Below are 27,088 nucleotides of genomic sequence, written 5' to 3'. Positions count from 1 at the left end.
CATCCAGTCACTGCCATCAGTGGGATTCATTCATCCTCCAGCCCCGCTCCCCCAGCCCAAGTGCCAAGTGCAGGCAGGGGATGAGGCCAGGGGACAAGGGGAGGCAGCAGCTATGGGCAAGGTGTGAGCTCTGGGCAGGGTGAACAAGCAACCCACAATGCTGTCCAGCACTGTGTCCAGAGTGCGGCTGTCCCCATGCGATGATGACATGCCACCAAACCCCAGCTGCAGGGCTGCACAAAGCCACCCATCTGGATTTAGAGCAGGTCAGTAGGGTGCTCCAGCAGAGTTCATCAACCCCACCAAGTCCACGAATGCACAGCTATTCTTATCAGAGCTAATCAGCAAAACTCCCCTCTATAACCCACTGAAAGCAACTGCTGACTGCCAGGAAAACCGTGGAGCTTTGGGGGCCCCCCATTTTTTTACAGGGTTGCCATGTGTGACCCCATAGAGAAACCCAGGCAGTTGCCCAAAAACATCCTGCTCTGGTCTGGACCCAGGGTGGCATGGGGTCCTCCAGCTCCCAATACCACCAGCGACTCTAAAATATCTTGCCCCAAATCCTCTGCTCACCTGGAGAGGCAGGAGCTAATGGTGGGTGCAGATGTGAGGTGAGCACAAAATCACCCCAAGGATATGACAGCACACTGGGGCAGCAGTGACAGTCATGGGATTGGGTGTCAGGTACTGGGGCTGTCAGGCTCTGCTCCTTCCCAGCGTCCCTTCCCTTCGTGGTGCAGAAAAAGAGGAGTTAAAGGGATGGGAAAGGCTGCAGGGGCACCCTGGGACAAGCAGGGGTCTGGGAAGGATGAAGTGCACCAAGGGGAACCAGCAGGCACTGGTGGGACACAAGATGCCCAATACCCCAGCACAGGCAGGAGGGGATGCGCACATCAAGCAGAGGAGAACACGGTGACATCCAGAAATATAACATCAGGCAAATGCAGACAGCACACCCAGCTTGTGTTAGGAGAGAGACCAGAGGAGCAGCATCTGCATTTGTTGGGATCCCCCCCGGAGCTGGGATGAGACTCACCCTGCTGGCTGTGCCTCTGAGCGTACACCACCACCACGGCAGCGAGCACCACGCAGCAGGCTGACGGGACGGGATTGGCCATCTGTGGAAGCAAGCACAGGCAGGAGCGGTCAGGGTTTGCCATAGAGAGCTTGCAAGCAGTGCACCCAGAGCTGGACCCTGCAGGTCAGGAACGAGGGGATGGCACACCGCAAGATTTCAGCTCAGCAATGGGAGAACTTAAAGCAAAAGGAGGCATTTTGTCAGCACACGCTTCATGGTTCCGTGGCCTGTGGCACTTCCCAACAGAGCTGCCAGCAGACCCAGGTGCCTGCAGGCTATGATACAACTTTGCACAACTGCTCTCTCTTTCTCCCCTGCTTTTCAACTCCTCCCCAAGAAGTCAAGCCCTGAGGCTGGGCTCCCTTCGTCAGCTGCCTGCAAATGGACTGCAAGGAGGCACCTGTAACCCAAACAAGATACGACAAGGGGCTGAATCCTTCCTAAGAGATGGAGCCATACCTCACCTCCTCACAGCAGTGCTTTGTGCTTAGGATGTGCAAGATGCAGATGCCATCCCTACTGCAGCATTTTTGGGATCACAAGAAACACATGACTCTCCCTGGTCACACAGCAACTAGGGTTGATGCAGGGGACCGGGTCAGGAGGGAGCTGCTGGGGATGGCGGTGCTGCCAGCCCGCCTGCCAGGAGGTGAACAGCGCTGCGTGAAAAGCAAATTACACCTTCACAACCGTTTAAACCTCTCTAATCTACAGCGCCGTACTGGTAACGCGTGGAGGATTGCCTTTTAATCCAGAACATGAGTATAGGCTCGTTAGCCAGATGGCATCCATTTAGACCTAAATAAAGGGGGAGCTGCATTGGCCAGCAAAAAAAACCCAGCAAAACATATTCCATTACCAACACAGCCCATGCAGGAACCCAGATGGCTTTGAGTTCGCAGCAGGACATGACATTTTGTGGGCTGGATAGGAAGGCAAGCATGGCTGGGCACACAGGCTTTGCAGGGCACTGGGACCAGCCCAGCTCCAAATGACTCTCTAGGGCAGCAATTGGGGCATTGAAAATGGGGCGTGCAGCAAAGAGACAGGACATTGCTGCTGGACTGATGGCACTGGGTTTGCACCATGAGGACTGGTGGTGAGAGCAGGTCCCCACACACCATGGCATCAGCCCCAGCCCTCCCTGGGTCACCCTGAGCACATTAGTCTCCCTATGCCTCAGTTTCCCTGCCTGTAAAGTAGAGATAATGGCCTTTGAAAACTCTGGTTGAGGAGCACTGAGTGCTAATTACTACATCCACTCGCTGTGCTTATGTCCTGCTCCTCCTTTCCCCACACCTGCTCCCCAGTCTGCAGCCTGCACACATCCCTGCCGCACCCTGTGTGACACTGCTGCTGCCCCAGTGTCCCCATCCCAATGTCTTCATTACAGAGGGGATGCAGACCCCCAAGCAATCCCCCTGCTCTCTGCAGCCTCAGTGCCAACACTATCCCACACACTGCATTCCCCATCTCACATCTACTTCTCCTCCTGGGGATCACAGCCTCCCACCCTCCCCGCTCCTCATCTTATCAAGTCATTACAATAATTGCTGCTGCTTCTGCCTGCCTCCCTGGCAGCCTCCCCTGAGGCAAGACCTGTGCACAGATGAGAACCACAGGGAGAAGATTTTCAAGGGTGATGCTGCTTGGCTTACAAGGGCAGAAGAGAGAGTAGAGAAATGACCAAGGTCCTCTGGGAACCCACAGTGCCCACTGCTGGCACAGAGATCCCACTGCTCAGCTGTTTTTGCCCCTGCAAAACTCCATTTCATCTCAGAGACATGCCCTGCAGCCAGGCAGGAATCGGAGCTATTTCAGTGTGAAAAATCTAAACAGAAAACCAACTTTTTCTCGCTCAAATCACTATTTCCCATGCAGCATTTGCTTCGTTTGCCTGTTTTGCCCAAAGCCATTATTATTATTTTTTTTCCAAACACATAACAAAAGCTCCAACATTTTTGCAGATGCTTCCAATGCAAATTTCCACTGGCTGCATGTGCTCATCTAATGGCGTTTCTAACAGATGCCTGCACCCTGGCAGGCAGGTGCACGGGGCAGCAAGCAGCAGAGCACCAGCTGAGCTTGAACAGGAGGGACCCTGGGTTGTGTCCCTGTTCCTGCAGGAAACATATGAAAGGTGACAGCAGGGAACCACATTTATATCACAGCAAACCCAGTGGTGGGGAACTCAATCTTCTGCAGAAAAGCAGTTTGGACAATATTTGCTTTTGCCCCTGCAGTGAATCATTTCTTGGCAGCAGAGTGGAAAGTGGAGCTCTGATGGCCATTCTTAGAGGCTGTTTCAATGTGGACATGAGCATGGTCCCCTCCAGCAGTTCTCATTCTACACCAAATGTGTTTCCAGTGGTGCTTCCCCCGGGTCAGACAGGCCCTGTGTAAGCAAGATGTGGCCAGAACTATGATGTGAAGACAAGACCAGAGGCTGCCCCTGAAATAGGGTGAGGGGCACAGTGATGGGATGTGAATCACTGTGGTGTGATGGGGTGGGACTGGCAGCAGAAGGACGGGGATTAGGTATCTAGGCAAAAAGCAGGATGCCATCCTCTGCTGCACAGTCCCAGGGTCCTCTCCTACACGGGCTGAGATCCTTTCCCTTTCTCTTGTTAACATGACCCCCAAAGCCATGGGGACACTTGCTGGTTAACGAGGTAGCAACCAGCTATGGCCAGCTGAAAGCTGCTTGGCCAGCCTGCAAGCATCTGCCAGAGATGTGCAGAAAAAGCCTTGGTTTCCAAACCTCATGCTTGCACAACAGCCTCTGTCAGGAAATTCCCCCCAGCTCTGCTGTTACAGGGCCCAGCTCTCAAGTGGTGATCCAGGAGAGAAAAAACCAAAAACCTCAATTAACTCATTTCCTCCCCGTGTGTCTCCGCTGCAGCTCTGCCAAGAGCCGTCCATGGGCTCTCTGCAGTGCCTGCACTTCAGGCACTGCGGTGAGCCCATACTGCAGACACCAACTGCAGCTGCTGTGGTCCACCTGCACCGATGGTAGGCACGAAGCTCTGCCTGCGCTGCAGGTGCCCATGCAGACACTGCAGCACACCTGCACTACAGATGCTGACTGCTGATGCTACAGCACACCTGTCCTGCAGATGCTGGCTGTAAAGGCTATGGTATTCCTGTACTGCAGGCACCGACTACAGATACCCCAGAACACCTATATCCTGCAGGAGATGTCACAAGTTTTCCTGCTGCTGGGACATGACGCTAGGCCTGTATTGTAGGCACCAACTGCAAACAGTGCATCTGCACTGGAGATGCAACAGACACCTCCTGGGCGCCAGCTCGACAGTAAAAGGCTGACCACAGCCACGCGAGAGCTGCATGGGACAGAGAGACATCCCCAGCACTGGTCCACACAGAGATTACACCTCTCGTGACAGCAAAATGTGGGAAAACAGACAACAAAACTCTTGTTGCTTAACATCTAACATAAGAGGCTCATTTGCAGCCCTAAAGCTCAGTTGCTTCACAGTGCTCCATCAGCACTGGACCTCATTTTTTAGCTCAAGAGAAGAGAAGACAGGCTTTAGCATCTCTTAATATGTGCTTCATAAAGCCTTATCGGCAGGGTCAATCCTGTCACTTGAAAGGGCTTCTTAAATCTAATTTAAGCTCCCACTGTCAAGATGGTGATTAGCACACTATCCGCCCAGACCAAGCACTGCTGGACCAGTTGAAATTAATTGGCTCCTTTCTCTTGAGGACTCCACCTCTTCCCTGCCTGGAAAAAGGAGAGAGAGACAGAAAATGAAGGGAAGTCCTTCAAAAAAATTTCAGCCTGTTTTGGTTGAAGACATGCAGACCAAGGTAGCCACAGGCTTAGTGTCATTAAGTTTGGAAGAGACCACTAAGATCATCTAGTCCAGCCACTTGAGGGGGCTTGGCTCTACCACATGAATGCTCAAGCTTGGAGCCATGAGGTACCCAGGACCTCAGTGAGAATAGCACCCAGCAGAGCTTCCCATTGTGCCCACGGAGACGGAAGAGGTGGCTCTGCTGGAGTGTAACACCAGTGCAGCTTTCCAGGAGGCACTGCAGGGAGCTGAGAACATTCAGGGACATGTGTGCATCCCGGGGAACCTCACAGGCTGATTGGGGAACTGCCTGCTTGGACTCTGGGACAGGGGATTTCTGGCTTGTGCACATCACAGACATGTGATGGGCAGAGAGCTGTGGACTGGAGATCCCCAGGACAACCAATCTCAGCCACTGCCCTGTATCTGCAAGGCTGGGAGGATCTCTGCTCCAGGAACAGCGTGGGTACCCTTCCTTTCAAGCCAGCCCTCTCCAAAATGACAAAGTGAGTCCCACCACATTAAGACTCTGCAGACAACACCCTGTCCCTGAGAAGGGGACAATGGGTGCTACGACCTGCCCTCCTCCAAGGACAGGAAGGGGACCATCCTTGTAGCCTGGCTCTCTGCCAGGCGTGCCCTACCTTCTTAAGCATCACCCAAGCATGTTACTAGGATCATCTCCAGAAGCCCTGTCTATGAACAGCCCTTGGCTCCACAGCCATTGTTCCAGCCTAATGCATGGGCAGCTGCCTGCTGCTGTCTGTCCCCTCTTTCTGCCTCACAGCGAGATGTTTCCTGCAGCTTGTACCTGTCCTCACCGCTGCCACCAAATGAACCAGCCTGCAAGCGGAGGGCAGCAGTCCAAGCCCAGCCATCTGTTCCAGCGGTGATAAAAGGCAACACAAAGCTTGGCATACTAATAAGCGATGCGTGTCTTCGAAATTGGTTCTGGGAGAAAGCATGGGAGGGCAGGAGGAGGCTGAATATTTACAGGCATGGGTTGCAGAGAAACATCACCCCTGAGACTGTTCTTCACCAACCCAGTGCACACAGGGCATGAAGCTATGGCGAGCACGCATACATGAGCCCCAATCCTTCCCCCCTCCATACTGATGCTCTGAGATGGAGGAAGCAAGAGCAAATGGCATTTTTTTTTGTCACTGCTATGTATTCCACCCTCTTTTAATCAACTTTCCTCCGCACTGAGCATTTCCTGGCTCCCTGCAGAGACGTTGCAGGAATCAATCAACAGTTGGCTTCTATGAAAGAAGAGCCACAGCCTTTCTGGAGCCTCTGAATAGGGCCTTGGTTTGTTTGTTTTTTTTTCTGTAGATGCTTCCTCTTTGCATCAATGGGATGTGCATTGATGGGAGATGGGAGATGCTCAAGGACCCCACATTTTCCAATGCCCCTGGAAGGTAGAGAAATCGTCATGGCCATTGTGTTTGGTGGAAGGTCCTGCTCATGCCACCTCTACAGGAACATGCTCTTTGAGCACATGAACTTCCAGTCTTCAGGCATGAAAACAGAAAAATAATGATGATGGGGAAAAAAAAAGACAAAAATAAAACCCTAAAACACGCCCCTAAGTAACAAGCTCTAGACTTTCCAGGTAGTCCCTGCTGCTGCAGTCTGAGTTCAGTTTGTGATTTCCAGTCAACGCTTGCAGCATTTCTTATGTTTGTTCATAGGGCAACATTGCCCTTCAATTTCCCCCATGATTTTGCTCAAATCTCAGCTTTTTGCCCTGAGGACAATCTGTGGCCGAGCTGCTTTATGAACTCACAAACATGCCTTAAAAAGCTCCAGGGCAGAGAAAGACATCACAGCATTAAAGTCCAACACCATGTCATAGTCACATGCTGTCCTAAGCGAAACAGAGAGGAAAGGGAAAAACACAATTAGGGGAGGAGGGGGAAGCCCAGAATGACACGCTAACATTTTGCATCAAAAATCCTGCTTGCATCTTTGCTCTGTCATGGTGGAAAAGCAGAGCTCCACAGAGTCCCAACTGCTGCTGTTTTTGCTTTCTTAGTGCAGGAGGATCAGGCTGTTCTGTGTGGGCTGCTGGATGCAGGTGGGGGCTCAGGATGCTGGGGGCCAGTGCTCCCCATACATCTTTGCTACTTTAGGGACATCTGTCTACCAGCTGCTGTTTCTTCATCCCAATGGCACCACGCTGCCCCCAGATACCAGGGCAGCCCCCAGTTTTTGGAACAGGCAAGCAAAGCAGTGATTGAGGGGGAAACTGAGGCATGGGGCTGCTCTGTGATTCCTCAAGGCAGCATTGTGGGGAGGGCTCATTTTCCCCTTTTCTGAGAGCCAGCAATACCAGGGGACTCTCTGCTGCCAGCAGCCCCTTAGACAGCTGCAGGGATGTGCCACAGAGCCAGGCTGGAGGACAGTGAAGAGATCAGAGACACATGCCTGCTCCAAGAACACCCTCCCAGGAGAGCAAGGAGAGGAACCAACCCCTTTCCTTTGCACTCTCAAGCATCTCTCCTTGCCTGCTATGCTGTCAGGGTTTCCAGCAGGATGTGACCCTGCAGAGCACTGCTGCATGGGAGCACACACCATTGCTGCACCCCATCAGCAATCCCGAAAAGGGCCAGGGACTGACGCAGCTCACCTGGCCTCCAATGCGTCTTCGAGGGGCTTCCCAAACCCGCAGCCCTCCAGCCCACCTCCAAGTCCCCCCCAGGGCCCCCTGCCAGGGGTCCTGATGCAGCCACACCACTGGGAGTGAGCAGAGGATGAGGAGGAAGAAGCAGGGCTGTCCCAAGGCAGCTGTGCTGAAATAAAAGGCACGAAAGCCTCTCACCCAAAACTACAGGAAAATTTAATTATCAAGGACAAAACACCATCTGTTTGTGTGGACTGTGACCTCACGCTGGCCCCTGGCTTTAACAGCTCTTAAATTAGCATGTTTGTTAGGGGGTATTAGCTGTTTGACATCAGGGAGGCAGTTCCACAGGGGCGAGGAGGGGGAGACGGGACGGCTGTGCAGCAAACACGTGCCTGAGCAGCATGGTGAGCCCAGCAGCAGGGCTGGGAGGCGACGGGGAGCAAAGAGCAGCCTGGAAATGCATGGGTCTAGCACACCTCCAGTGCAAAACCACCCCTAGTGCATAAGCAGCACTGGTAAACACGGCTTTGGAAGTGAAAATCCCTTCTGAGTTGAGGCAAGGAGCTCCAGGGAGCCCAAAATCACGGCACAAAACTGCCGTCAGCTGAGCCTGGCCACTGAAACTACACGATCTTTAAGGTCCCTTCTTAAGGTTCCTTCCAACCTAAGCCATTCTATGATTCTGTGATTCTATGATTAATCTGTTTTTGGATGATGGCTCAGCTCTCAGTTTCTTTCCAGGTGTGCTGCCAAAAAGGAAAGAAAGAACAAAATGTCTGCAACAAGAGTGTGTAACTGAAAGATAGCAATTAAATAGATACTCGGTAACGGGGAAAAATTGGTTAAAATGGAATTTGTTTCGAGTCCTGCAAGAGAGGGAAGGCACAAATACTAGAGGCAAGCCCAGAAACTGATTTGTCCCCCAGCTGATGCCAAATTAGGGTATAACATCCATACTACCTTCTTACCTACCAACATTAGCAAGCAGAAGATGGTCCGAAGCCTATCTGGCTGTCTGGGAGAAAAACAACCAAGCTCCACTTTGTGAGATTCCAGCAGATTTTCCCCAAACCCTTCTCCTCTCTGCAAGCCCTCCTCTCCCATCCCCAAGCCCGAACAGGCCAGCTCATAGCCAGCTGTGCCACTTCCATCTGTTTTAAAACTAGCAAACAGTTTGTGCTCACAACGAACCATTATCAGAAGGTTCACCAACACCACCCATGTGTGTCCCCCTCAGGCTCCTTCCCCATGATCACTGCACTGCTTCCACCTCTGCAGGCACAGAATCCCCTGTAAATGGCTGCATTTTCCTATAGCTTGGTGGGGGGGACTCGAGCAGCCAATCTTCAGCCACTTCCAGCATTCCCAGAGAAATCAATCCCTTGGCGAACAGGCGCCAGCGATCCGCATGTGGTGTCTGTTGTCCGTTCGAGGCTTTGTCTGAGTGGATGCTCCCCAAAATGATGCTCACACCTATGCCTGCAAGCCCCAAACCCGTGGTCAAAACAGGTCTGGCTCAGCCTGTTCCCTCCAGCCACTTCATCCCCTGCATCTGGCCCCAGGGGCCGTCCCCTACCTGTGCTGTGCTTCCAGCAGCCTCCCCAGTGCTTGTGGCCGGACAGATGCCGACCATGTGTGCGCTTTAACTCTGGACCCTTCCTGCAGGCTCCAGAGCCTTCCACCAAAAAAAAAAACCCACCGGTGGCCTCCAGCCCCTTCCGAAACTCTGCCTGGATTCGACCAGGCAGGGCACGGCTTGTTTTCCTTTAATTAGAAAATATTCATCAGCATTTAAAAATAAAATATTAATAAAAATAATAATAATTTTTAAAGCGTCAACCAGCTGGGGCTGCAAAAGCTGTGGTGTTTTGGCTCCCGACCGAGCACTTTGATAGAAAGGCTCTTTGGAAAACGCCATAGAAAATATTTAATTTCTCCCAAGGTCTGCATATGGGGCTCATCACTCGCGCATATTACACAGGAATATTCATGTGCGCTGGCCTCCTGTTACAGGATGACGAGCATTTGCCGGTGCAGTGTGCGAGAGAGGCTCCTTCCTTTCCCTTCACTTCTTTTTTTTTTTTTTGGAAGAAGAAAGCGCTGTATTTTGCTTTCTATCTTCAACTATTCCTCAATGGCAGAAAAAAAAGAGAAGATGAGCCAGCGGCTGGTCCACCCACATCCATCAGCAGGGCAACACCACGGATGGGCAGTACACTGGGGAAAAACACATTTCTGACCGCATTTTGCTCCCTTCTGCATGCTTGAGGTCACGCTGGATGGGGCCCTGGGCAACCTGATCAGGTGGATGGCAAACCTGCCTAGGGAAGGAGTTGGAACTGGATGATCCATGAGGTCCCTTCCAGCCCAAGCCATTCTATGATATGGTAGCCATTCATGCCCTGCCTGGATGGAGGAGCCTGTCAAACTCTACTTCTGAAACACACTTGAAGAGGAGTAAAAACTACTGAATTTTTCAAACAAACAAAATTTCTGAACAAAATGTTCATTCCAGTGTGCATAAGCACACAGGCACACACACACACACATACTTGTTATCAGTTTCATTATTTTGGCAATCTGTCCCAACTGGCAAGGAAGTCTGGTGCCAGGCAGATGCCTACACAGGGTCAGCCAGATCTCACTAAGAAGAAAACTATTCAAGGGGAAAAAAAAAGCAGCACCTAAAAGCATCTCTGGGACATTGCTATTTTGGGGGAACTCCTCTACACAGTGGGCACTGCTGGTCATCTTAAGTCCAGTGAGGAGACATTACTGTGGTCACAAGGTTGGAAGCACATGGGGATGAGGAGAAGTTGAGAAAACAGGACTTGGCCAGACTGGAGAAGGGATGGATTGGGGAGACCTAACAGCAGCCTGCCAGTGCCTATGGGAAGATGATGGAGATGATGAAGACATGTCCTTACCAGTACTGCATGGTGGAAAGGCAAGAGATGGCAGGCAGGAACAGCAACAACAGGGAGATCAGGCCTGACCTGGCACCGTGACTACCATGTTCAGTTTTAAGCCCCTCACTACAAGAAAGACATTGAGCTGCTAGAGTGTGTCCAGAGAAGCTGTGAAGAGTTTGGAGCATAAGTCTTATGAGGAGCAATTGAGGGTACAGGGATTACTCAGTCCTGAGAAGAGGAAGCTCAGGGGAGACCTTATCACTCTCTACTATGCCGTGAGAGGAAGTGGGGGTCAGCCTCTTCTCGCAGGTGACAGGTATAGGAGAAGAGGGAATGGCCTTATGTTGTGCCAAGGGAGGTTCAGGTTGGATGTTAGGAAACATTTCTTCTCTGAAAGAGTGGAGAGGCATTGGAAGGGGCTGCCCAGGGACGTGGTGGAGTCACCATCCCTGGAGGTGTTCAAGAATGGTGGAGATGTGGCACTGAGGGACACAGAGTGCGGGCATGGTGGGGCTGGGTTGACAGTTGGACCTGATAATCTTAGTGGTCTTCTCCAATGTAATGAAGTTTCCTCGTGGGGACTGTCACACACTGGAAGACATCGTGGAATCTCTGACCCTGGATGTTTTCGAGACCCAGATGGGAGAAGCAAACCGCTCAGAATGCAGCACTCACCCTGACCGGCACTGGGCTACACACCTCCCAAGGTCAGTTCTAGTCAGGGTGGCTCTAGAACCGCATCATCGCCAGAAAAAACTGAACACAAATAAGTCCCATATGAATTCTGGGACACCTCAGTTTGGCACTCCCCTTCAACACATGATTCTTCCCAACAACCTAGTGAGATGTGTCTGAAGGAACTTGACTGGCTCTCCATTCACTACTGCATCTTGGATGGAGATCGCAGCGCTGCACCATGGCACAGCCCTGACCTCAAGGGAACAGCCTTCCTCCCCACTTCCAAACCTTCTGTGGTTTGGAACACAACTCATACAACACCAGTAAGTGATTAACGAGCGGCCAAGCTCGTCAGCACGCATGCTGCGTGCATGGGCGCTTGTGTGCGTGTGCGCTGCTCGGTGAGACTTGGCAGGGGAGGGGAGGTGGGGGGAAGAGCGCTGACAAGCAGATGATTAATGGAAATGCATGCGGGAGGAAAAGCAATGTCCGCTGAAACTATCAGCCGGAGCTAGCATGGGAAAGAAACTCGGAGACACCGTCCCCATCCCCTGCTCTCCACGCATCGCGCCTCCCAGCTCAGAGCAGCTCGCCAGTCCCTTCCTGGCTTCTATTTTTGCAGGTGCAATTTCATATTTGAAAATAACCATGCTGCACACGCACATATATTTTTTCCTCCTTGGCTCCCAGCTCATTGCATGCGGAAACAGCAGCGCTGGGAGAGCGAACCTCCCAGTGCGCAGCGCGCGGCAGCAATTAGACATCCAACTGCTCGTTACCCCACGCCTCTGGGCGCAGGCACCCACAGCCCCACCTGCACCACTTGTACCTTCCAAGTGGGTACGGGCTTGGAAATACACACAGCATTACTGCTTCACACCACAGTAACAGTAAAATTAATAAAAAAGAAGAAAACAATAAAAGAGGCTGAAAACTCAAGCCTGGCTCCGCTCCGAAACTCTGCTCGGAGTCTGTAAATTATATCCAAAGCAGAGCTGGCGCGACTGCACCATCAGCAAAGAGGGAGATCAGGCGGAAAAGGGGGAGCGAGCGTCTGTTCCTCGTCCAGCGCTCACAGGCTCAGCTTGGGTCACCAAACAAACTGCACTAAGATGCGAAGTGGTGCACGCTCTTCCCCAGCACTGCTGATGGGAAAAGAATAGAGAGGAGCCTACCTGGTAGGGAAGGGAGAGCCTGGAGTTGAAATGCTGGGGATGTGATCACAGAATCATAGAAAGCTTTGGGTTAGAAGGGACCTTTATAGACCATCTAGTCCAATCCCCTGCCAGAAGCAGAGAGATCACCCACTACATCAGGTTGCCCAAAGCCCATCCAAGCAGGATTTGAACAGTTCTTAGGATGGGGCATCCACAACCTCTTTGGTCAAACACTTTCAGTGCTTCCCCACTTTTCTGGCAAGATTTTCTAATTGAATCTATAAATCAGTATCTTGCTTATACTTGTGCTGGAGCACCACCATTTCCAGCCTTCACTTGGGAAGGTGATGCCCAGTTGAGAAGATCGTCTCAGAGAATTAAGCCAGGTGTGTTGTTCAGCACTTTGCTGCTCAGGTAATGACCAGAGCTGTGTGTGATTGCATTGGACTGCTTGGTGAAACACTTGTACAATTGACATGGTTTAACAGACTGCTGTTTATGAGACGGAGCAGTATTTAAAAGACACATTTCTCTCAGAGCCGCACATAAAATTTGATAGCTAAATAGCTGTAAATGCTACTGAAGTCTGACAACTCAAAGAGGAATAGAGGGTCTGTCATGCGGAGTATCCGCCAATACGCCCGGCCCCGCAGAGCCGACGAGACTTCCAGTCTCATAAAATCTTTTTTATATTGGAAGTGAGAATTTGTGCAGCGCATATGAACTCACTTTTATTGGGCTGGTGTGATGCTGAGAAAACGCAGTTAAAGTTGTACAAGTCCTCCTTGGAGCACTGTTGGGGCGTCTATAAATCAAAAGCTTTATCCCGGAACGTGTTTACTAAATAAACCAGCTTTAATTGAGCTTGTGCAAGCCCGAGGATGCCATTCACACACCCCATGCTCCCAGCAAGCAGCACAACCCTGGCTGCCTCTGAACCTGCAGAGCCGCCGGTGCACTGCATCACGCTGGGCTGGATGGGCACAGAGCTCCATGGGGTACCCACTGGAAATGGGTGCAGAGCATTGTCAGATATCCATTGGAAATGGAAACAGAGCTCCACAGGGTACCCTCTGGAAATGGGAAACAGAGCTCCATGGGATCCCCATTGGAAAAGGGCATGGAGCTCCATGGGGTACCCACTGGAAATGGGTGCAGAGCTCCATGAGGTACGCCATAGAAGAGCATTTCCCAACCTCCACAAAGACCTGGCGCACTTCGGCTGGGGAGAAAGATCTGGGCCAAGCTGCCTTATCCCCTGAGGACTCCTACATCTCCACTCTACAGCTGCATTAATTATTTCATCTTAGTCTGGCTTCCTCATTAAGCTAACCTAGACATCTCATGTCTGAGTGACAGCAAGTGAGGCTGCCAGGACCCCAGCCAGCAGCGCTGGAAGCCATAGGTTTGATGTGATTTATGGGGACTAATATTACACATATCTCAAACATGCAATCTTCAGAGGTCCTGATGCTGCTGAGCAGAGCGGATGGATGGAAGAGAGCCCACGCAGGGCCAGCAGTGCAGCATCCGGACTGAGGCCGGGTGTTTGCACCTCACCTGTGCTCTTCAAGGAGGGCTGAGCCTTATTGCAGGACCATTTCCCTGGAGGATGCCTCTGCCACAGCTGCCAGCAGCAGACCGCAGTGTGACAGCAAACATCTGCGCCAGAGCAGACACTGGACAGCCCTTTCGCCCCTCTCTATTGATGAGGCTTTGAGCTCAGCTAATTTTGGAATGAGGTTCCCCTTGGGATGTCTGGCATCTGTGGGCTATAACAACACTGCTCGGGGGCATTAGTCAGATCCCCTTTTTCCAGTACTGCCAAATCCAAGGCTTTCGTGTGAATCCGCTGCGTTTTGCCTGCTCTGCAAACAAGTGTGTATAAATACAGGACTTCAGCCCCATGGAAGCCTCCAGGGAAAATTCAAAGCAATGAAGAATTATGAGTTGCTTTTCTACGAACCCATCAAAAAGAGGAAAAAAAAAACAAAACACCTTGAAAAACCCCACATTACTTTTCAGCCCCGTTTTGCCAGCAGTACAGGTCTTTTTCCCACAGTCTAAGGAATCAACACATTTTCAAATCACTCCTGCTTATGGTATTGAATATCAGAACACGATTGCCTTTCATTCAGCAGCTGTTTTGGGATACCGAGGGAAAAGGCAGGCAGTCTAAACTTAGCAAAACACGTGGAAAGGGCTTGATGCATTTTAAAACCCATTGCAAGCAATTGAAAGGGAAGGGAGAGGTCTGCAAGGGCTGTGTGCAGTGAGGAGGGTTTGGAGTGAGCAAGGAGAGGAGCGGACGGGTTGTGATAGTGGAGTTGAATGGGAACTGAAAAACAACCCATGGCCAGCAGCAAGTTTGATGAGAAAGGGATGGAGCAGCATAGCTGCTTTCTGCGGAAAAATGAGCATTTCTGGAAAAAGCAGCCTAGCACAGATCCAGCGCTTAGGATGCTCTCCTGGGGCTGAGCAGGAATGGGAAGGACCCCGCTCTGCAGTGCAGTTTGGGACACAGCATCCTTTCCTGTTTCCTATCTCCCTGTTGCAGCACTGGCTCAGGCTCCTTAGAAAACTGCCGTGATGCGTGCTCATTTTTTTCCAGGAAGATCAGCGTTATCTCCCGGTTCACCCACCTTCAGCCTGACACGTGGATTCCCCAGCACCTCTGTGCTGCTGGTAGGGAGTGGGTAGTGCCAAGAATCAAGCCAGCAGCTCTCTCCCCTTCCTCTCTGTCCAGTCCTGTCCTGGGGATAATGGCACCGCAGCAGCGCTGACGGGCAGGGCACACACTGCACTCTTCGCACTCTCTAAGGCAGTTATTTAGCCTCGATGAAGCAATGCTATTAACCCATTTCACAGACAGGGAGCTCAGAGTGGAGATTCAACCAGGGCTCAGCTGAAGGAGGAAGCCTGCAGGGGAGGAAGGCACTAAGCCCTCCCCTGGCTGGCAGCATCCTCTGCACAGCACCTGCAACCTCTGCTCACGCTCTGCAACCTCTGTACATCCCCTGCATCCTCTGCACATCCCCTGCAACCTCTGTACATCACCTGCAATCTCTGTACATCCCCACCCTGGTGCAGCCCCAGATGCGGTGGGGGCTAGATGTATTAGAAGGAGAACAAATGGAGGGAGTAGCAACAGGCTACGGAGGATTAACTAAAAGAAGTTTGCTTTGAAGCACTTGGAGGAGAAAAGCCCTGATTTCCAATGGACTTGTGCCACTTAATCACCCCCATGCCGACAGCAATAGCTCTGACTTCCCCTTGCTCATGCCTTCTCCCCTGGCTCACGCTTGGGGAGGTGAGGGGACCCCAGGGATTACCCAAAATGTAGGTACTGACTGAGGTCTACCTTCTCTTGGAAGTGCCTCCCTGTCTGTCAAAGCCTTGCTGCCACTTGGCAGAGAGATCCCAGCACGACACTTTGTCCCCATCCATCCAACCTCTAAGTCCCACCTGGCCCGCATGGAGTGACCACAGAGCCATAATGCCACCAGGTACACATGAAGGCAGGACTGCCGGGCTCCTAACAAAGACAAAGTGCCTCTCTCCTTCCTCCCAGATTGCAAGCAGATGTGTGCTTAAATTACCTGCTGCTGACTATGATGCTTAGCAAAGCGCCACAGTCTAGGAGCAGAGTGAAGAAAAATGTGCAAAACGAATGAGGGGAGGATTAGCAGGAATTCAGGCGGCTCTGGAAGGGCAAAGTGTTGCCCTTGCAGAAAACAAATGTCACTTCCTCTGTAAAAATCAGCTGCCCTCAGAAGGAATAAAGCTCAAGCCAAGAGAAGTGCATCCACTTTGAGACATAAAATCCTGCCCCAGTGAGGGTGGGGATGTTGGGAATAGTACAGTGTGTGGTTGGGGCATTCAGAGAGCACACCTGGACAGCCCACTCTGCCCCCAAGTGCCACCAGGCGCTGGCACCACTGCTCCCAGCTGTGGGGCTGGGGTTGCTTTTGGCTTGGACACAACACGCCTGCAACAAAACAGCCTTGAACAGGGAGAGCTCCTGCAAAACACTTTGCTCTTCATGAAGGTGCAACTCCTCCCTCCATCATGCACTGGGCTTTGCAAGGGGACAAAGCTGGCTCTCAACTTTCGGGAGAGGAAGGATGCACTACCCAGAAAAATAATATTCACTGTCGGATATAATGTACCAACGCCATGAAACAAAGGTACCCAGAAACACTGGGATTCCTCTTCCCATCCTATTTACAGCCACACAAGATCACTGCAAAAGGAAAGCCCATGAGCAGCCATAAGATGCCAGTGTGGCACCAAGAAGAATGCAAAAGAATGAGAACCACAGAGAAGCTGACTGCACCACACTTGGCTTTCTCTTCCAAAGAAGCCCTTCAAGTTTGCACACATATCGGTATGTACGGCTGTACAGCCCCATGTGGCTTTGAGCAGCCCCCAGGATGGGCTGCAAGTGCTCACTCAGCAGGTGAAACCATCAGCATTTTGGCCATTTATGCCATGCACTCTCCCACATGAGGTTGCCCATTTTCTGGAAGAGCGCTGAAGGTGCCTTCTATGTCCCTGCAGCATCCCATCCAGCAGGGCAATGTTCCGAAGGCTAAGCCACAAAAATCTACTCCCTTTCTCTGCTCCTCTCCTGGATGGCTCTCGGGGAGCCCGTGGGGGTCCCATACAGTGTCCTGCTTCCCAGCACAGCTCAGCGAGGAGCAGATAGAGCCCAGGCTGTGGAGCGCTGCTCTGGGTTCATGTACGGGAAACAGAAGACTGGAAATCTCCGAAGAGCACAGCTGGAATCCACACCCCAGCCGCGTTTTTCTGAGATATCACATACATTTTTTAAAGCTGTCTGGAGAGGTATCTGCTGTAAAGCAGCTTGGTGGCTCGGCTCTATAGTGACACCACCGCCTGTCACACTGACCCAGACCTTCAGGTATTCCCCATCCACAGAGCCCATATTCATCTGTAGCCTCTGCCATTGGACTGCGAAATTATTTAAGGACAGGACTGTACATCCTGCTCTGCATTCATCCAGCACCAGTGACACGAGGAGGGTGGGAAAGGAAGGACGCGCTACCCAGAAAAATCGAAGTCACTGGGGAATATCACATACCAGTCCCATGAAACCAAGGTATGTGGGTGCCCTGCTGTTCCTCTCCTGGTCCTATATCCAGCCAACACAAGACTGCTGCAAGAGGAAAGCCCACAGGCAGCCATAAGATGCTGATGTGGTAGCAAGAAGAATGCAAAAGAATAGGAACCACAGCAGCACTCTTCTATCTCTCATACCACAAATATGTTGTCTTCCCATTTCAAAGCTCCTACAACAGCAACTATACGCCTGTCAACTGCTTAACCATGAGGTCTTTCTGTTGCTTGGGATCCAACCACCCTTAGGGCTCCATTCCTGCCTTGAGCTTAAACCCAAGTCCTGCTGTGTGCAAGCTGCTCTCACATGCACCATCAGCTGGGAATTCCAGGTAGACAAACACAAGACATTTCATTTCCAGTTGAAACCATTACCCTTTAAGACCCATTAGAAATTAAAGGCTCAACCTGCCATAGCATTTCATTTTGGCCAACACTTTGCAGATAAACATTCCCCTTCCTCTCTCCTCTGTGTGTTTCATGGACACAGCAGGGGTATGGCCAAATCCAGACCCAGATGTTGGACTTGATTGTTATTGGTCCCTTCCAACTCAGGTTATTCTACAATTCTATGACATAGGAGTATCTCGGATAAAAATCAGTGCCAAGACCCAGCAGGCCCCATGTCCAAAGCACTCACCATGCCAGAACATGAGGCAGGTCCCCTGCATCTCATATGGAAAAATGCACCCAAAAGCATAGTGGGAGCTTCCTGCAGCACTGGAGGGCAGTAGGGATGGTCACTGCCTTCAGCTCCCTGGCACTGTGCTCACACAATGTCCCTATCCCTCCCTGCTGCCTCCCATCCCTCTGCGAGGATTTTTGGGAGAACCCAAGATCCCTCGTCACCCGGCCTCCCTCCCACAACGAGATGGGAAACCCATTAAACGCTGTGAGCAACGAAGTCTCCACTGCTGCTCCCTGGAGGCACTTTCATAGTCAACTTGAGGAAATTGTTCCTGATATCCAGCCTAAATTTCCCTTTGTTGATTTTCAGTTCAGCAGCGGAAAGGTGGGAGCTGTAATGAGACAAGCGGGGCCGCTGCAGGGGAAGGAGCCGTCAGTTTGAGCGAGGCAATGCACAGAGCAGTGGTTTAAGTGGAGCAGCTATTGTGAAAATCCCAGAATCCTGCAAACTTGGGATGGAAAAGGTCTATTAGCTTTCCCAATGGACTAACACGAGATTGTTCCCCCATTTTCTAATGTCTCTCCCGGTCCAGCTATTTGATTGGGACCAGAGCTCTGCAGAAATATGATGGGCTGGCTCTTTCTTGGTTGTTTTTTTTTTCTTTAAACAAATTGCTGCATGTGGAATAAAATGTTGGGCTTTATGGACAGATTTTGCAGCTTCATCCAAGGGCAATTTTTTTGCTGATTTGCGCGTTTCTTCTTCTGCCCTGCAACATCCCCTCTTACTCTTCTGGCACACAAGCCAGGGCACGATGAGTGCAGCACTGGAAGGCTGTGTTTGCAGATAGGAGCTTTTCTGAGTGAGAAAAATGACTCCAAACTGCAGAGCAACGCTTTCCAGGACAGGGCTGCTGCTCAGCAAGGCATCACCCACCTCAGATGCTCCCACTCCGGACCCAGGGGGATGCTGCGCAGCAACCCAGCACCAGCAGAAGTTTGCTGCTTGTGAAGCCAAAGCCAACCTTTGCTTTTTTTTTTTTTTTTTTGCATCAGGGTTTGCATCAGCAGTTTGCCTGCAGATGGATTTCTTTGCCCAGCACAGAGACAGGGCTCCCTCTGGAAACAGGCATCAAAGACCTCGACCGCACGGCGCAAACCTCCCGCCGGCAGATGCTTGCCTTAATCGCATGCCGTTTTCTTAAATGTCAGGTGCCTGTGTGGCAGCAGGAGGGCACTTTCTCCACTCTGCTTTTATGACTTGCAAATGCAACGTGGCCGTGCACTCCCTGGAAATGTCAGTTCTGTTTTCCCGAGGACCTGCCATCTGTCAGCAAGGAGAGGAGAGGAGAGGAGGGCGACGGCAGCGGCGGGGGGCACCGGCGTGTCCCCCTCACTGGGCACCGACACTCCACCGCCATGCACTAATGCGACGTTTTGCACACTCAGTGTCAGGCACCGCCAAGCAGAGCACTGGGGGATTAACACCGATCCCACACCCCAGCGGTTTCACCGCTGTGAACTCTGCATCCCCGCAGCACACCTTGGGGAGAAAGGCTCAGCACGGCCCCCAAGAATCAAATGCAGACGGTGGCATGCAGCAGTCTGATCCCCGCCGGTCATTTCCTGACGCGGGAGCGCTGATCTGAGGCAGAAGCGGGCTTTTCACCCAGAGACACATGGAAACTTTAAGACCACATCTGCCTGGCTCTTTGGATAGAAGAAGGGATGGGGCAGCAGCGCAGATCCCCGCGTCTCTGCTGACCTGGAGGGAAAAGCCCCCGCTCACTGCGGTTGGGTAATGACAGGCTGCGAAAGCTTAAATATGACAGAGCCACACCACAACAGAAAAACCCCCAAGCCCTAACCCCTCTGGCTTTGTTGCAGGGTTTAGCAGCAGGAAAAAAGCGGAGCAGAAGGAAATGAAACAGAGACTTTCTCCATCTCCTTCCTAAATACTCTGCGTTGCACGGTACATTGCAACTTTGGGATGTGGCAGAATATCAACTGCATTTTATGTGTTGCAAAACCACCTCCTCCATGGCAGCTGAGATTTCAAGCGTAAGCTCCAACCTTGGTAATATTTTTCACATATTGAGTCACTGCTGACTCTGAAAATAACAAGGGAAAAGGGCTGGGATTTCAAAGATTTTAATGCCTGGCCAGATTTGCTGAGAGCTGGGATAGCCCCGCTCTGCCCCTCTGTTTTGATCCCGATTTCATCTCAATGCGGGAATGCCCAGGACAAAGCAATGCAGCCCTTCTCAGGAATCCCTAAGGCATAAAAGTGTGGCTGATGGGGTGACCCCGATGTTATTTCCCATCCCCAAGGCCGGTTCATTGCCTTCACCTCTAAACGCCAACATACCCTAAACTGCCCAGGGAGCAACAGACCACTGGTGGGAGCAAAGCAAGAAAGACAGAGGGATGGGGGAACAGGGGACTACTCCTCACCACACGACGTGGTCCCTTCAGATTGTCCTTAAACCTGCAGGTCTACCTCCCCAGGACACTTTCCCAGATAAATTATTCAATTCCCCACTCTTCTCCTTCTCAGCACGGGAGTAACTGTCTCTGATAGCCCTTATTTGCTAAATAAAACACTCCTTGAAGGCTCCCCACAATAACATTTGCACAGAAAATTGACATTCTTCCTCGTTCCCCTCAGCCTGATGCTGTTTGTTTGTGAGTTAATAACTTGGATGCTCGGCTGAGCTATCGATCCCTCCTCGGCACAATCGTTCTTTTGGGTACAAAATACACAAAAATAAAATAATGAGCTGGCAACGGCAAAATGATCTTGATGCTGCAAGGTGCTCCTTCCTAGCCCCAACCACACAAGGCTGGATTTACTTCTCTATCCCTCTCCTTCATCTTCATGGTGGGGATGGGTTGATGTTCGGACTAGGTGACCTCAGCAGTCTTTTCCAACATTAATGATTCTACTATTCTAAGGAAGCCATGTTCTTGCAGGTGGAGAGCTACCTTTCACAGCCCCAAATTACCATTTAGCATTAAATATTTGTTACCCAACCAGGCACGATGATGCTCTCTCTTCCCTCCCCAGGTAAAGCCCGGTGACACTTCCAATTTGATACCTTTCTGCCACCGAGCGTCACTTTTGACAAAATCAAACCGCTCAGCAGGAATGAGGCGACTGGGAGGAAATCTCGCAGGAAGCTATTAAAGCAGTTCACTCTGACTTTGCACTTCAGGCTTTGTGATAAGCCCTGGAACTGGCGTGCACAAGGCAGAACAAAGCTCCTTGGCTTCAGCCCATCCATCCCAATAGGAGTCAGTCAGGAGAGGTTCTCCCTCCAGTATCCACCATCATCATGAAAGCTGACGATGGGTCAGGAGTTGTACCTGATGATCCTTATGGGTCCCTTCCAACTCAGGATCACAGAACCATAGAAGCACAGAACCATCTGAGTTGGAAGAGACCTTTAAAGGTCACCTGGCCCAACTCCCCTGCAACGAACACGGACACCTACAGCTCGATCAGGCGCTCAGAACCCCTGCAGGCTGACCTTGAGTGTCTCCTGGGATGGGGAAGCCATCAAATCTCTGGGCAACCTGTCCCAGTGCCTCACCAACCTTAGTGCACTGTATTGTTATATTCCATTATTCTACAATAGCCAGCAAAAGGAAACAGTTAACAGCACTGCAGTGCCCTCATCACCCTCCAAAACAGCTTCGGGATCACCAGGGCATCGCACCACCTCTCCCAGAGGATCCTCACCCATGCACTGACTTTGTATTTTTGCTTTGCAATCTGCTCACATGCCTTCAACTAATTGTTCTTCAGACTGCTCTTTCAGGGGAGATTTTCATGGCAAACAATCAATTTTCCCAAGCTGCATTTTCCTTCGAACCTTTTGATGTCTGGGAAAATAACAGGCAACCTCAACACACGGCTGAGTATCAGGCGAGGGCTGGGAAGCACTAAGCGGAAATGCATTTAGTTGTCTGGGTCAAAAACCATTTCCTTTGTTAAATGATTATTATTGTTCCAAGAGGATTTCAGTGGGAATTGAGGGTGCTTAGATAGATGGATTCACAGGTTTGCTGAGCTTCTATAAGGGTCTCTATATCCTCCACCATAATTCTACATCATAACTTCCAACACCAATAACTCTTCTATGACTCCCAACAGATATTCCTGTGCCTTCCAAAGCAATAACTTCTCAATGAACTCCAGACCTGCCAAATCGACTGTTTTCCCCCTGCGGACGTCTGCTTTTTGGCCCTTCTCACAGCCCCCCTGGGAACCCTGACCCATTTACCTCCCCTTCTGGTTCCAAGCTGAGCGCGGGGGGAGATGAGATCAGAAAGCGATCTGCATCGTATGTCAAGAAATAGCTCTGGTACTAAAAGGTTGCAGTCAGCTCCCATTTTCCTGACTGCTCTCATCAGCCCGGGACGCAGCCCGCGCTCCCGACCTGCTCGCGCAGGCGGCTCCCAGCGATCCCTTCCTTCCCCCGCGCTCCGCGGATCGCTCATTTCTCCCCACTCCTACCTGAAAATTGTTATGAGCGCTTCTCGGGTCTCCCCTGGAGAAACGGCTGAGGTTACTCACCAGGGTAGAGAACAAACACTTTAATAAGAAATAAATTGCAGCGCATTTCTTGGGTCGCCAAGCCTCCGGGTTCATCCGCACAAGCACAGAGCCGCTACCTTTCTAGGCACTTGATCTTAACGATGTGTTAATTAAGCTAAGGTTAGAGTCACTCGTTACCTTATTACTTTTGTTTCTATAACAGTAATGCTCAGAGGCCTCAATCAGGAACAGGCTTTTTTTTTTTTTGCTTTCTTTTTTTCCTCCCTCTCCTTTTAAGTCACAAATTATTTCAAGATTTGGTAAAAATAAATGCACAAAAGCAGGCTCTGCTCCTTTCCAGGGGATTGTGCTCCGCAAGGGAAGAAAGGTCTTGACAGTGTGTTTGAATCAAAAATGAACATATGCAAGAGGGGAAGAATGATACGCTTCAAAAGTTACCCCTTTTTTTTTTTTGTTGAAAGGATTTCTCTTAAACAAAGAAAAAAAACCCAAACGCCTAATTTTGCAGCACTAGGTGATGCACAGACTCCGTTTGTGCTGCAAAGTGAATACTGAGCAAGCTCTAAGGCTGCTCAAAGGAGGACAGAGGAAGGGTAAGAGATTTGGCTCCGGTTTGGGGCTATCCCATTTGCTGAACTCCTCTGAGCACTGGGGCCAGGGCAACTCTCTGGTCACCCCCATCCCCACTGTCCCCTCCAGCTTGGGTGGGTGCAGCGCATCCCATCCTGGTGCCCTGGGAATATCATTCCTCATCCCTACTCCTTTCCATCCGAGGGAAAATGAGGCACAGAAACCTCTCAGCATTTCTGCAAGAGGGTGAAACTCCTTAAGCGGGGCAGGCACCTCTGAGCATCACATCTTTGCTGGGAGCACAGGGTGTGCATTGCCCAGCTGTCCCGCGGATGACCTGGGTTTGTAAAGATGCCATCAGGCCCACACTATCCAATTACTAGGAAACAATTAAGCTGGTGGTGCACCTCATAACCACCGTGGAAAAAGGGGAAAGGGAGCCACCTGCTCAGTGCAGAGTCTGATTTCTGTTGCTGATTTTAACCAAAAGGAGCGTTTTTTTGCTTGTTTTTCTGTGTTTTTCAGCTCAAACAGTCCTGCGTGGTTACTGGACGCTTCCTAAAGCTGCTTGAAAATTTCATTACAGCACAAGATTTCTAAAAGCCGTTAGCGTTTCCCTGCCTTGTGCTGGAATTGTCACTTCCCTTTGCCTTCAGCGCTGCTACCCTCACTGGGAGAGAGCCGGTTCTTTCCTGAAACTTAACCCTTAACTCTGGAAAAACTCCAGGTAAAAAAAAAAAAAAAAAAAAAAAGGGGGGGGGGGGGGGTGGGGAAGCCATTTCTGGGGGATAACCCATAAGACAAAGGCTTCAGAGAGCCTCAGCAGTGGTTAAGCTGCGCCAAGGAGAGCAATAGCTCAGGAAAATGGAGCAAAAGGGGACTTTTCTGCAGAGCACAGTGCCCCTCATCACAGCCTGTCCCACCTGTGCTCGCTTCGCAGAGGTCTGGTGGCACAAGGTGATGCCGGCACACATGCAGTGATTTATTTGGGGGCTCCGGCACGGGGGCTCCGAGCAGGAAGGAGCTGCACAACTGCACTAATTGTCTGCCGAACATCTGTCTCTCCCCTACTACTGCGGGGCCGGATGAGTCCTCCTGCATAACCGAGGATTAGCACTGGGAAGAATTTTGTTGACTGCGTGATTTTGCATGGGAGGAGGGAAAAGAAATCCTGCAGATTCTCCCGGAGTAAAGCATTTTAGGGTGAATTGTGAAGATGGAGCCAGCACTGGGTACCCACTCTGCTGTGGGTGGGAGATTTAAGACCTTGCTCCAAACCAATGGCATCAGAATAGACTGCTCTTGTGCAGAAATAAACTTCATGGAGGAGGAAAACAAGACAGAGCTTTATACTGATGGCCACCCCAGGTAGGGAAAGCAGATACTCTGACACCACACCACTGGCTTGAATGGGAAAGAAAGTCCAGCCTCCCCTAGGCTGCTTCTCCTTGCCCAACAGGCCAAAAAATCATCAAGCTTCCAGGTGCCAAGTGGTCCCCATGGGAACTCTGCAGCTCCTGATGGTCTCCCAAAGCTCCCTCAAGGGCCAGCAAGGCAAAGGACCCCAAATAAACTGGTGAGTCTCCTTCAGGACAGGCTATGGAGGCAACCTTGAACTTGAGGAAATCGGATGGGGGTGGAGATGTGCCCATCTGTGCTCTGCAGCCCATTGACCCTGTCCTGCAGGCGAGAGGAAGAGTTTGTCTGTCTTTGCATGACAGCCACCATCCTCACTAACAAGGCTTGTGGAAACCCAAGTACAAAAAGACTGACAGAAGCTGAAGCAACAAACCAGTGGAGGGCAACAAATTCCCCACTGTTCAGTTAGTGCAAATGTCTTGTGAGCTGGGAATTTTCTTTTTCTCCCTTCAAGAACACCATGGGCCAGCAACTCACACTGTAACACAAACAAAACGTCCCTTAAAATCAATTGGTGCTTTTGGCCAAGTGAAAACTGTTGGGATTTCCAAATATGGCCCCTGGGAACATCAGCCCAAGCATTCTTGGGAAGCATCTTGGAGCCTGAACTGTCTCCCAAGAATAAAAACGTTCAGTCCTGCACGACAAAAGAGCCATCACATGACAATAACTATCACACAAGCGCACAAATTAAGCAATCAATCAAAAGTGCAATACCCCAGAAAACAATAGCGAGTGGTGCACATCATACTGACAACGGGTGAGCAAACCTGACCCGCGATTGCCTCCCTTCACGCATGGGCTATTGTGCTCCCTTCTCCACAGACATCAGAGCGACCAAGAGTTTCTTTAGTTTTGGCCTTTCTATCAAAGCTTGGGGAGCAGGAACCTTTCTTTCTTGGAGAGAACACAGGTATCCGTCCTCCAGCAAAAGCATTTGTTCTGGGCTCGGCTGCGATATAAATCAATGGTTATTCCACAGGGACGTGACGGAGCAAAAATTAGATGTAAAATCCGCCAGACGGCGAGAAATGAGCTCGAAACTGTTGCTGTCTCTCCCAAGTTGGGGAGGAATTCCTGTCTTAAAGATTTGGGATCGCGTGCGTGCGTGTAGCTTAACATAATGATGTCCCCGGGGCAAAAGGAGAAGGAAGAATATTTCAGGTCTCCCATGACTTCTCGTCTTCCATCTCATCTAATTGCACCCTGCTTCAAAGAGACACTGCCTGCCCCTCTGTGCACGGCACCGGGGACGCTGGGGACGGCCACGCTGCCTCCGTGGCACCGCCATTCCCACCCTGCAGCACCCAGATGTGTTTGTGAGCTGATAGGGTGCACAGCTGAGTGTTTGCAAGTGTATTTTAAAAATCATATCCTGCTGGCAGGCAGCTTGCAGACAGCACGCGGGGCCAAATCCCATGAATAAATTGCTTGGAGCGAGTGGTTTGACGCGCCATTATTCACAACTAATGCAGTCCTAGTAAACAGAAAATGGAGGCCAAATCTGCCGGTATAGACGCCACTGACCTCATCTGTTTTCATCCTATTTGCTGAGCAGAATCAGAGCAGAGGAGAGCTACCACCATCCTCTAAAAGAGAAATGGGCAAAAAGCACATCCTGGTTTTTACGGGACCAAGTGGGAGTCTGGACAGCTAGGATGAGAGCTGAACACGTGCGTGGAGCACAAAGTTAGTCTCACTGGTGCACGGACAACAAAACCAAGCTTCCCCAGCCTTGCAAAGAGCACTGTTTGCATAACCCAGATGGAAAGCAGCCAGTGGAGAAGACACAACACCTACAGCCTCTGATGCTCTCCTCCCATTCCCCAAGGCGTATGTCCAAGCCAGTGAAATGCTCGTGGTGCTCAGCTGCCACCCAGCCAAACGCCCACAGCTCCATTTTCCTCAGCTTTTTGGGAGCTGGGACACCAGATGACAAGGCAGGACAGCAGACACAGCTCTCACATTGTTTTGCACACCAACATCCAGCAGAAATCTCTGCCAGGGCACACTGTATGAACAGAAACCCATCCCAAGTGCAGAATAGAAGAAAGACCTCGAAGAAGCACAAGGTTGCTGATGCTGATGCCTCCAGAGCAGCGACTGCTTGCAAGAAGCTGAAGGTTACAAACCATGGCACGGTGATGCTATTTCTTATGTTCTTTACAACTTACATATATCTCAATTTGGGCAATAGGTAGAGAAATGGTGAAGTCGGTTGTGATCACTCTTCCTTAGCTTCCTTTCCTGAATAACACAAAATTCAATGACATTTCAGCCGCAATCTGCTTCCACTGCGAAGAGCCCCGCTCAGCACCTCCAGAATTTACCTTCGGGGAGAGCTGAGCCATTGACCTGCAGGCTGCTACATTTATCTCAAGTGCAAATATTTCTGTGAATGACAACAAAAATTTATTACTCTGTTTAAAAGTTACAGCCCATTAAAAAATTGCCCTGATTTGAATCATTGACTTTTCAAAATAAATACTATTCT

At 50.8% G+C, this 27,088-nt stretch overlaps 1 protein-coding gene across 7 annotated transcripts in view; it reads right to left on the bottom strand.

Annotated features, from left to right (window-relative positions):
- Nucleotides 1–27,088, bottom strand: part of CNTFR (ciliary neurotrophic factor receptor) — a 174,877-nt gene that overhangs the window by 67,999 nt on the left and 79,790 nt on the right. For all 7 annotated transcript variants that reach the window (XM_021380425.1, XM_021380426.1, XM_021380427.1 and 4 more), the window contains one exon: nucleotides 1,040–1,121. In XM_021380425.1, coding sequence (XP_021236100.1) covers nucleotides 1,040–1,121 — 82 coding nt within the window. The remainder of the gene's footprint in view (nucleotides 1–1,039; nucleotides 1,122–27,088) is intronic.

This window comes from Numida meleagris, chromosome Z, assembly GCF_002078875.1.
Source record: "Numida meleagris isolate 19003 breed g44 Domestic line chromosome Z, NumMel1.0, whole genome shotgun sequence".
Taxonomy (NCBI): Eukaryota; Metazoa; Chordata; class Aves; order Galliformes; family Numididae; genus Numida; species Numida meleagris.
This window is presented reverse-complemented; position numbering and strand designations above follow the sequence as displayed.